Source organism: Haliotis rubra, unplaced genomic scaffold, assembly GCF_003918875.1.
Source record: "Haliotis rubra isolate DU_JTF1 unplaced genomic scaffold, ASM391887v1 Scf579, whole genome shotgun sequence".
NCBI lineage: Eukaryota > Metazoa > Mollusca > Gastropoda > Lepetellida > Haliotidae > Haliotis > Haliotis rubra.
Genome location: NW_025767278.1, coordinates 206,424 through 218,983, shown reverse-complemented (window position 1 = coordinate 218,983; position 12,560 = coordinate 206,424). Strand labels below are relative to the sequence as shown.

The 12,560-nt window shown below is 39.4% G+C and overlaps 1 protein-coding gene across 1 annotated transcript in view; it reads left to right on the top strand.

Annotated features, from left to right (window-relative positions):
* The window catches only part of LOC124254640 (rho GTPase-activating protein 26-like), a 99,787-nt gene that overhangs the window by 83,090 nt on the left and 4,137 nt on the right, over positions 1-12,560 (top strand). The window contains exons 22-28 of the mRNA XM_046688483.1: positions 807-966; positions 1,661-1,845; positions 1,878-1,960; positions 3,282-3,311; positions 7,562-7,750; positions 8,419-8,475; positions 11,466-11,505. Of these exons, the coding sequence (XP_046544439.1) occupies positions 807-966; positions 1,661-1,845; positions 1,878-1,960; positions 3,282-3,311; positions 7,562-7,750; positions 8,419-8,475; positions 11,466-11,505 (744 nt within the window). The remainder of the gene's footprint in view (positions 1-806; positions 967-1,660; positions 1,846-1,877; positions 1,961-3,281; positions 3,312-7,561; positions 7,751-8,418; positions 8,476-11,465; positions 11,506-12,560) is intronic.

Below are 12,560 nucleotides of genomic sequence, written 5' to 3'. Positions count from 1 at the left end.
TGAGGTGTCAAACAACAAAAAACCCATACTCACATAAGCTTGAAATATTTTCCTATGAGGTGTCAAACAACAAACCGACTCACTTGATGGTTGGTTGGTTGTTGTTTTACGTCACACTCAGCACAATTCCAGCTATATGGCGTGGGCCTGTAAATAATCGAGTCTGGACCAGACAGTCCAGTGATCAACATCATGAGCATTAGTGGTGGTCCAGATGATTGAAATAATCGAAGATTGGTCGCAATGACTAAACGACCAAGCAATCAATCACATTTTGTCATAATCGAACACAAACAATTTTGGAACACTTGTTTGCATTAACAATATTTATCACAAGGTTGGTTTCGTTTGTTATGTTTCATAAGCCCTACAAGCTCGTTCCTTGTCATGATTAAAATTTATCTTGAAGACTCCAGGAAATTTATGTTCCTAACATACTAGTCATCCTTTAAAGACATGAAATTTGCCAAAAAAACCTACGCTTTTTTCTTTGTTTTGTGCATTAACAAACATAACCAGGACAATTTGGTAAATAATGCTAGCCAACTATTTTCGATGATTGGTCGGTTGTAATGAACCAATCATCAATTATAAGATTTCAACCAATTCACAACAATAATGAACATCGACTTTTCCAATTGGGATACGATGACGTGTTAAAATAATTGACGAATGTCATGGAGGTCATGTGGGGCAAGATGGTTCCTGAAGATGCTGTTAGCTCATTATTAATTTCCAGTCATTTGTAAGAGCTGTGTTATATTTTGATGGACACAATACTCTGATTATGCAATTGTTCTGAACAGAGTGGCCAATGAACATGAAAGGAATAAAATGACCGTGGCCAATTTGGGAGTTTGTTTTGGGCCAACGCTGATGCGACCAGAAGAAGAGACGATGGCAGCCATCATGGATATCAAGTTCTGCAACATCGTTGTGGAAATACTCATCCATAACTATGATAAGGTACGGAGATGTATGTTTCAGAGTCCTTGACTTCTGAACTCGGATTAAGTTAATGTACGCTGCCATGTTATTAACCATGTGACACCAACCTGTCTTCAAAGATGCTTCATACCTCACGACATAGGTTGGTCCCTTAGCAGTGGTTCCTTAGAAATGGTTCCTTAGAAATGGTCCCAAAAATGGTCCCAAAAAACTTGTTTGTCACAAGAGACAACTTAATGGATGGGGGAGTTCAGCTCTGCCTCTTAGTTGATAGACCATGGATAGTTGCTCATAAACACCAGTCACTTGTTGTTCTTATCGTAATTATTTACACACTGCAACATTAAGCTGCAAAACAAATGACACAAAATTATGCAAATGATGATTACACAGTGTCTTTTGCAGAACTTGCCTTGATTCATACACTTCACAACTGTTTTTGTTTTGTTTCTAAATCCTCACGCCGAGGACCCAGGTTCGAATCCCCACATGGGTACAATGTGTGAAGCCCATTTCTGGTGTCCCCCGCCGTGATGTTGCTGGAATTTTGCTAAAAGCGGCGTAAAACCAAAACTCAGTCAGTCAGTCAGTCAGTCGTTTCTAAATAGATTGGATATGTTCGGTACTCTTGTTTAAGCTTCATTTTATTCCCCAAATATAAAGGAGGAAATAGGCTTTTCTTACCATTTTCCTTTGATATTTCTGTTCACAGATATTTAACAATGCACCAGAGGACTGTGAAGATTTGTGCAATGTAAGAGTTCTCCCCAAACATAATCAGGCTATGAGCAATCACCGTGGCAACACAAGTCCACGATCACCCGCTGCCATCATGTCCACCTCCTCAACCCCAGTATTAACCCAAGATGGTGGCGGCAGCGGCGGGGTGGCGGCAGCGTAGGAGGAACACCGTCACATATCTATGCAAACCAGGCTCCGGTGCACCCTGCTTCTGCTCCAAGAGCGTCAAGATTTATACGTCCGACACAGGTATTCAACCATCAAACTGGAGGTAAGATGGCTTCCTTTTCAGCAAATACATTAGCTTGACTTTTTTTATGTAAAACTACTTGAAAGACATCCAAAGAACTTCTTGGAAGTAACAGAAAATACTTTTCTTTGTATTGAAATAAGGTGCAGGATCAGCTTCATGGTTATAACAAGTGCATATTTTGCATTTTCTTTGGAAATATATTTAGCCTTTTCACTCAATTTGTTGTAATTCTTCATTAAATCTATTCATTGTTTCCTCATGCCACCTTGTGTGTACACATATTGCCTTAGAGATAGTCTAATAATGTGTCACACTCTCTAGCAAATCCCTCATCACTGGGACTGGTTCCTGTCTGTATTTGCATTGCATCATCTTTATGGTGTGTTGATTCCGATGACATTGTTAAGGATAGCACTCATGTTTAAACTTCCCTCTTTGTTTCTGTCAGAAATAACTCTAACAAATCTGAATTGATCTTGCATCTTTAATAATGTTTCTGTTAAACTGTCGCTCATAATCTCAGATGTATAGTCATTGTTAAGTTAAGCAATAAATAATTTCCATTTTGCATGCAGTACACAGTGTAGGCTTTCATGTAGGTCATTGTGGAAGTATATTTGTACAGTACCTTTGTGAGGGCGTTTGTTGAGATGTATGTTGTAGTAAAGGTGTTGTTTATTATAATGACTATCGTATAGGAGTTGTTGTAATTAGGGGTATTGATTGGATGATGTCGTAAGGGTGTTGTGATGTACTTGTTGTGCCAGTCTTGTTGTTTCACACTCCTAATTTTCTTATCCAACTCCTGTGTTGTTTTAACTGATATACTGTCATTTAAGTAACGCCCGGTCTTCTGTCAAATCACAGAATTTAGTTTTGGCCTTATAATTTGAAACTAACATTATCGATAGCCAAATTGTGCTCTGTTGTTTGATAAGGTGTAATGATACAGCAGTACAATATATCGCAATACATGGTTCATGAGGCTTGATTTCGAACTCCTGTATCGCACTACATGTGATACATTAATTACAAGTTATATTGTGATGAATAAGGTAAATTGTACATGAGCCAGTTTATGCAGATTTTCTAATATTTGCTGGTTGTCTATGAATAGTGGAATCTTCACAGTGCCCCAAAGTTTATATGTTTCTCGCCTACATTATCCCATCTTTTTTATCTGAAGTTAAAAAAAATAATTATTCAGGCGTGTGGTTCACCTTCAAAAAGGGAGAGATTTAGAACTTATGGATCGGGATACAGATCGTATCGCATGCTTTCTATTGGATTAGGTATCAAACGCGGTCTCATCAGGTCGTTTTGCCTCTATTGTTTACAGACCAGGTTGACGCCTGTCCAAGTCCCACTGGTAATATCTGCATATTGGTTGTCAAGATAAGGGTTTAGATCCTGCTTGATGTAGAGATATAGGCAGCCATGGTGATGATTAAACAATTGGGAATTGGCAATGCGCTTTCCTAATATGTAGTCATGTTATTACTGCTTTTGAGCCCACTCTATTTACATGCATTCAGAATTGCTACAGTTTATGAATTTGATACAATATGCAAGAAATATTTTAAAAAGTTAGTACTAACAATTTGTTCACAATGACTCGTATTCATTGCTTTGATAATAATTACTTTGCAGAGTATTCCTCAGTGAATGTTATTCCTCATCTTCATAATCACTAGATGCTTTGAACTGTTTTTGTTGCAGTCCCCGACTATAATTCATACAATTATTACACACGCTATCTGAACAATCGCTACTACTACAGGGACTGTAGCCCGGGTAAGATGGATGTACTAACACTGCCCCTCACACTACAGGGCGGACACGTTAGGTTGACTGTAGCAATAACATGCACCTCTGTACTGACTCGGTTGGAATGGAATGATAGAAGGCACTTTGTTGAACAATTTCTGTCTCTTAGGTAGCATTTTAGTAAACCTACACTTACCTGAGGAGCCATTTCTGTGGTTCTCGCAATCTCAAGTACCCATCCCTGATTTAGATTTGTGGGCGGTGGGGTAGCCTAGTGGTTAAAGCGTTCGCTCGTCACGTCGAAGACCCGGGTTCAATTCCCCACATGGGCACAATGTGTGAAGCCCATTTCTGGTATTGCTGGAATATTGCTAAAATCGGTGTAAAACTAAACTCACTCACTCAGTGATTTAGATTGGCCAAACTGATTGGCTACCCTATTTGGTCTAATGAACCAATCAGAATGCAACTTGCAAACAAGCCTCTGTGGGGTTAGCAACATCACCGATAGCTCAGACAATTCCACTGAATGTGATAGAGTTTGCGAGAAAATATTATGCAAAACTGACACGCAAAAAATCCCTAAGACAATCTTGTGATGGAAAGGTGTCTTCATTTCCATTAAAACTGAAGGTGGTTTCTGGGTAGTAAGAGTTACCTTTCTTAATCTTTCCCTTTCGGGGACGGTGGGGTAGCCTAGTGGTTAAAGTGTTTGATTGTCACGCCGAAGACCCGGGCTCGGGTACAATGTGTGAAGCCGATTTCCAGTGTCCCCTGTCGTGATATTGCTGGAATATTGCTAAAAGCAGCGTAAAACTATGCTCACTTACTTTCCCTTTCGCTTGTCGATGTTTGATTGGTAGGTACAATGTCAATGAAAATCAAGGGCAGGTAATTTGTAGTTGCCTGAGACATGGGAGTGGATCCAGTTGTCAATGTAGGTTTACTGAAATGCACTCCATGGAGATATAGAAGATGTTTGTTGAAAACATACAACTGTATTAACCAAGTTTGTGAGTCTTATTTCTTTGTTGGGTATTGTTCATACAAGCAAGAAAAATAATTAACATCTAAAGTTGGGCGACATTCTCAGTTAAGACTAAGAGATATCTTCTTCTGGATAATCTTTTTGGAATGCAACATACAATTACATATGCATTTCATACACCATTCTTCTATTATCTGGAATTGATTTTCTAGACAAAACACAAAAAAGTATAAAAGGGGTTTTATGGTATTAGGTGACAAACTATGTTGTTAAGAATTGTGTCCCTTTGGATTTGTTAGTTGCATTTCAAAGTTTAAGTTTGCCCAGTATATTATGCTAATGTTATTTCACCAAAGGAGTAAATGACTTGCATTGCTTTAGATTTGCCTCATATGTCAAGCAAACACTCTATTATGAGACTGAAGTTCTGTCTAATACAGATCTAAGTCAACTTGCCTTGAATATTATTTCTGTTTATTTACATTGTAGAGAACAGGAACAGAACACTTAAATCATGTAGGTTGAAGACGACTCTTAAAAATGAAACAAAACTTACGTGAAACAAGTATCAGGCATTTGATATCACTTCCATCTAAGCCATTAGTATTTGTAAAGGGTGGTTCTGCTCATTTCTCGTCTTAATCAGTGTGTACCTGTATAACAAGCATGGCGTACATCTCTATACGTGTTTGCCATGAATACCATGCCTGTGCTTACCATCACCTGCACATCGGTCTGTGTACCTGAGTAACAAGCATGATGTAGATGGTTAGGTAGACTCTACAGGGCTCTTACCTTGCTGTGGTGACAGTCTCCAGATGATCAGTGTGTGTCTGTCTGTCTGTCTGTCTGTCTGTCTGTCTGTCTGTATGAGTGTGAGAAGCGTGGTGTAGACATCTTCACCTGAGAATGTTCAGTTATCTAGAGTTTGTACCTTATCTCATCACAGAACAGCTTATGTTTGGGCAGAGCCCCAAACTCACATGTTCAGTGTGGTACTGCTGAACATAGGATTTGGTGGCCATATTGGCAGCTGTGTGAGTTTGTGTGATGTCACTGTCATTTAATTGACAGGTGCTCGCCCTCTGCATAACTGAGCTTCTGGGGTTATCTAGTCTATCATTACAACCCAGCCCCATGGATATGTGCTCAGGCTAGTGACCTAGTCTGTAATTACTATAGACCACCATGGAACACACTGTTGCCACTAGGACATGATTACAAACTTTATTATGTACCTGAATGTAAATCTGTGACTCCATCTGTCAGTGTTCTTGTACACTCTGCCCATTATTTGTAGTGCATGGATGTGTTTCTCCTGCCGTCGGCTTGACAGCTGTTCCCCACAGTAGCATCACTAGAACAGATAGTTCCATAGAATGGAAGCATGTGTACCTCAGGATGATGTTCTCATGATTCTCATGGCCAGAGTGCATGGATGGCACAATGTTTGAAGTCGCTGCAACTTGAGTTGTGTCCCTTTCCTACACCAGGATCCACTGGTCCTGGTTTTGAATTCCAGATTTGCCCTGATAATAATCCTTGGTTGTTAACACCCTGCTCCTTGGTTAATGTGTCCTTCCTATCTCACTGCCCTCCCCCAGCATAACATTATTAAGCTAATATGCTGTCATTTAACAGAAATGCTGTTCAAATTTGCATTAAACTCCCTCATTACCGAGTTATTTTCATCTTACAGGAATTTCTTAATGTTGATAGGTAGGACTATTGTTTAACTGTAGGCATGGTCATCCTTGATGACAAATAAAGATTGGTTGGTTAAAATGGTTGCACAGTGTTGTACATGGTGCTTTGGAAACAACGCCTAAACCCATTTGGCCTGTTTCCAATTTTAAGCAACAGTAACAACACAGATGAATAAACACTGTTTAGTGGTCATGCCATTTTCATTATTTTCATACTGACATATAATGAATTGCATTTATTTCATTTAGAGTTAACATTTTGATATGTTTTTCTTTATTCATTTTACCATTTGAATTTCACTCCACTAACACCTCACATCAGAACATTTTGCTTTTGTTAAATCTTCAACTTCAGTTTGTGTGTAACACAATGTTGTAAGACTAAGAGTGTCAATTTACACATTTACTGCTGGGGTGTCCTAGTTGTAGTTCCCATCACAAGACTTGTTCTTCAAAGGGTTCATATGTATCCCATGCTGTTTGTGGGGGCCTTGAGCTAATACCAATGTTTTGCCATGAATATTTAATGGTTATAGCAATGTGGCATAGCTGGAATATAGCTGGATCATTGCTGTCCACTGACTTAAAGCAGCATTCACCAAGTGAAATCACCAATGAGAAAATTTCACTCGTAAAATTTTCAAATTTAATCTTACAAGACTCTAAAGAAAAAATTATAATACTCAAAACAAGTTTTGGATCATGATGGATTAACTAAGGATCGCATGGTCCTTAACTACTTTTGAGCAGCATATACTGGAAGAACACCTCACTTTTATCCAACAATCAGCTCCATTTCACAAGGCGGCATCATACTAAAGACATAAAACAATGGTACTTGTATCCCTGCCTTGCGATCCGCAATATGTGTTGAAACATGGACTGGTCAGATCAGCATTTTAATGTTAATTAATAGTAGCGTGTTTATGTTAAACTGCAGCATGGAAACAAAGTGAGATAGTACTAAAGACAAAACGGCACAATGTGTGGTCTGGAACAAGCCGCCACACATGTCCAATGCTATATAGGTGAAACAATCTTCAACACAACATTTAACTCCATTTCACCCCACCTTGCCTCAACAAGACCAGGAGCCTACCTCTTGTTGCAATTTTGATGGCCGCTTCTGTGATAACGTTTTCATGATTTGTCTTCCAGGTTTTGAGACACACAGTAGTACATCAAGCAGTTCGGACTCCCTCAACTCCTCGAGGGTGATGTCTCAACAGCTCCCCTCGGGCCGAGGGGGTCCTCAAAACCCCTCCCAATCGCCCCGTTTGGACCAAGTGGAACATCCGCGACGGGGATCAAACAGCACTTACGCTAATGTCAGCGTACATGAACTTGGTAAGTGTGGAACTTTGTCTCCTAGTTCAATTGTGAATGTATGCTACAAATCTGTTCACAGTGTTTTACATGTTTACCCAGTTAATCCACACAGTCATGTTCCAAGTTAATTATTTGGATTACATCTTGGCAAAAATGTTTCTATTCCTTGAGCGTAACTAACTTGCTTTGAAAATTTATTGGATTGTGATTCTTCGTAGGTTAAAAAGATTGTTTTGTCATTTTATATATTAATTTTGATGGTTGGTTTGTTGTTTAATGCTGTACTCAGCAATATTCCAGCTATATGGCAGCGGTCGAGTCTGGACCAAACAATCCTATGATCAACAGCATGTGCATTGATCTACGCATTTGCGATACAATGACATGTGTCAACAAAGTCAACAATGTCAGCAAGCCTGACCACCCGATCCCATCAGTCGCCTCTTATGACAAGCATGGGTTTCTGAAGGCTAATTCTAACCCAGATCTCCACGGTTTATTTGTTTTGTATTCAGAAACAAGTTTTATCATTTTGTCAAGAAACTGTGACGATAGTGAAGTAAATAGAATCCTCATGCTTATGACATTACAACATAAGTTTGGGCTTGAGGCCATTTTCCCCTTGAAACAGTCTTGGAGTATTAGAATTCATTGTGCACTCTGTAAATTATGTACTTTGATGTTAGATACCCTTGAGGAACCAGACATACTAGAACTGCAAAGTTGCTCTAACTCTTCACGAGGTGAGACACTTTAAACCAACCTGCCAGTGACCAGTCTTGACCATGCTTGAAGCAGGGCACCTCATTATAGCCACACTAATCCATACTCCTCTTCTCTGGAGATTCTCAATACCATGGTCCTTTTGTCTGCCTGTTTCTTGCTGAAATTTGTTGAACTTTTGGCATTGGGTGAATGGGTCTTAACCCAGTTTAATCGGGCTGTTGAAAATGTCTTTATCCATTTGATCTTGCATGAAGCATCCATGGTGGTGTTATTTCTCAAACAAATCCTCCCTCCCCATATATATGTGCTTGTGATGGTTCTGTGATGGTGCGTTAGACGTGGAGAGAAGGAGTTCAGAATCTTACTCCCTGATCCACCACTGTGATTCTGTAAGAGAATATGTTCCAACAGATCCCATATATCTAATTCTTATGATAGGCTTGGTTAGAAGTGATTATGAGGAAACATTTGATTCTCTCATTTGACTCATTTCCTGACATGACAGATAAATGTTGATTATTCAAAAGTGGTTAAAGCGTTCGCTCGTCACGCTGACATTCGGATTCCCGACATGGGCACAATGCGTGAAGCCCATTTCTGGTGTCCCCTGCCGTGATATTGCCGGAATATTGCTATAAGCGGCGTAAAACAAAACTCACTCTTTTGAGAAGTATAGATGTGGATCAACAGCCATTGCCCCAAATTCTCTATGAATCAATGTTAAGCTGAGTGATTTGATGTTTGCCACAGTCAGCGATTTACTGCTATAACATTTATAATCTTTCCCTGACAAACCAATGTTTGATGGCAGGAGCACCAACTAACATTGAAGCATTTGACACATTATAACCACCTACTCGTGCTTTGTCAGCACTTTGAACATGGAGATTTATAGTAGGAATACATCCTCACCATCCCGTTATTTCAACTTACCAAGATTCCACTGTCCATAATCACAATGCTATATTATAAATATCTGTCACTGAAGTGCAAACAAAATTCACTTATTAATTTGGTCAGCCAGCTCTTACGCATATGAGTTATGACAGATCATTCTTTGGGTGTACTTCATGACAGCCTCTACATCTCTCATAATCAGTCACCTTTCCTGGTTTCTCCTGCCTTGATATTGCTAGAATATTGCTAAAAGTGGCGTAAAACCATACTCACTCACATAAATCACTCAGAATCTGATGATTATGGGTTGAATCACAGGCTTATCCATGTTATTAATCTTGGTTTGTCGTGGGTTTCACCAAAGTGGTAGATTTCTTCGACCTGCATAACTTTCTTTGCACTGCTGACACGTAGACACATAACTGTTAGTGCCACTAGTCTAACAGTACAGCAATGCGATGAGCTATACGAGGCCCATAGTCTCACAACTGTTAGTGCCACTAGTTTAACAGTACAGCAGTACGATGAGCTATACGAGGCCCATAGTCTCACAACTGTTAGTGCCACTAGTCTAACAGTACAGCAATACGAGGCCAAAATGATACAATAACTGGATCTGGAACCCCTGTATCACCATACACATGAAGAGTTAACAGTTATTTGGAATTAGCAGGGTGTAATTTTCTGCTGATGTGCAGATTTCATTTCAAATTGTCAATTCCTTTTCCCCCACCCCACCTAAACCCCCGATTTGATGACACAATATTAAGTTTTCAGCTGAAAATAGATATTCCTGTTCCCATCCCTGGTTTAAAACAGTAAATAAAACCAAAAACTGTTCTAGATCCAGCTTCAGCAGATTGTCTAGTAATGCACTCACTGTGCCTTCTGGCATGTACTGACTAAAAACCCAGGGGAACTGATGATTTAAATTCGGCTCCGGTTGAGGTATATATTCACAAAATCTGAACACAACATCGAGTCACCATGAAACTCAAGCATGAACCGCACATGGTGAGAGGTCATCAATATGTTGAGGGAAAATGCATCTTGTCATCAATTTTTCAGATTTGTTTGTCGGTTGTATATATGTGTTTCTACCCAAAAATTCCCCATCTTCAAGATTGAAATTAAAGTAAATGATTCCGGACTGTGAAGCCCTGTGAATCATGGAGCATCGGTAGTATTGGGATATGTATGATATTGTGGTCCCACAGAACCTAATAACAGTGGTGTTGTACAAAGCATCCTTTGTGCTATGAGGGGCGATGGGGTAGCCTAGTTGTTAAAGCATTCGCACGTCACGCAGAAGACCAGAATTCGATTCCCCACATGGGTACAATGTGGGAATCCCATTTCTGGTGTCCCCTACTGTGATATTGCTGAAATATTGCCAAAAACAGCGTAAAACCAAACTCACTCACTTTGTGCTAAGACTGTTGTAAGTCTGTGTTAAGGTATGAGAGTTACGATCATCTTAGCATTTCGATCACTTTGTACAGCAGCACCATGAACAATCCTTCAATACAGCCTAAATCCTAACACTATCTATTTGACCCAATTTTCAACCAAGATTATCATTTGATTGAGCCATATTTTCTGGAATACACATTTTCAGTTAGATGTATTTCATACCTGAGACTCCAGGGGGACTTCAACAGTCTTTATTATAACATGTTTTGATCAACAAATTATTGCTGATATTGTGTTTTGTTGTCAGTATCTTGTGAAGTTAAAGTAAACTCATGAATGACTTTAATAGTTGTTATGACATATAGTCATGATAACTCCCACTTTTCATAGTCTAGAGGGCGGTGGGGTAGCCTTGTGGTTAAAGCGTTCGCTCGTAACGCTGAAGACCCGGGTTCGATTCCCCACATGGGTACAATGCGTGAAGCCCATTTCTGGTGTGCCCGCCGTGATATTGCTGGAATATTGCTAAAAGTGGCATAAAGCCAAACTCACTCACTCATAGTCTAGATGTAACCATAGGAATATACACAAAGCTTTATCATGTCTACAGTATTTTCAACATATAAGACTGTTCCTGAAAGTCACATCTCATCTCAACTTAGTTGTGATAATATTTGAATTTTTTATTTTTTTGCAGCCAACAGATTCAGCATCGCAGGATCAGACATTCCAACATTGTAAGTCCACTAATGATGCTTGTGATATGTTGTATTAAGACCTGAGCAGGTCGTGCTTCAGGGTGGGCTGAATGCCTTATGGTGAAGGTTACACTCGTGACAGTTGGTTACCAGGATATATACAGATAGGTCGCCTGTGAGAAGAAATAATATTTTTCACAGCTGCTCCTTCACAATGCGGAACCCTTGTCCATGGTGTAGTGGTTATAGTGCCAGCCTGGAGTGTGGACGGTCAGTGGGTTGAACCTTGGTTTTATCCTACCAACAAGATTAAAAGATAGTCATTGGTTATACCCTGCCTGACATTTAACATTGCGGGGGATTAAACAAGGATCGGCCAGCTCAGAATACATGTTTATATACAGGCAGTAATCTTGAATGGGATGTTAAATCCTGTATCACCTCACCTCACTATTTAAACATATACTACTCAAAACATGTTGAAAAACAGTTTAACTGCCACAGCTGATGGGATAGCCTTAAGTTGTAGGTACAACTTTAAGGCTGTTCCATCAGCTGTGGCAGTTAAACAGTGTCATTTGGAAAATTTAGGCTTTTAAAACTTTTAATGCTACATTTGCATTTGTACATATTACCTTGAAGATAAATGGAAGACTTCTATTTGTCCAGGAGCTTGGATCTATTTAATTTCCTCTGTGAACAAGCAATGTACCGAGTGACCTTGCTACCTTATGTTGTCTGTTATATGTTACATAAACACATGACTTTCATGAGAATACCTATAATGTGGTCTGGCTCCCTAATGTTTTATCAGGGGTGGAAATAACCCGTTGCCGGTGTCCGAGTCCAGTGTTTTTTTCTGTCGGGCAAGCAAATTTGTATATGACACTGTACCGGTGTCCAGTTGACTTTCCAATGTTAATGATGTTGTTTATTTAAGAAAATCAACAAGAAAATGGCCGGTATAGTGGAAAAATTGATCAGGGCAAGTGATTTTACATGTGCCACTGTACCGGAGTACACTATTAATTTTAAAGTTATTTCCACCCCTGTTTATATTGTATAAAAACCTCATGACAGCCATGAAGAAATAA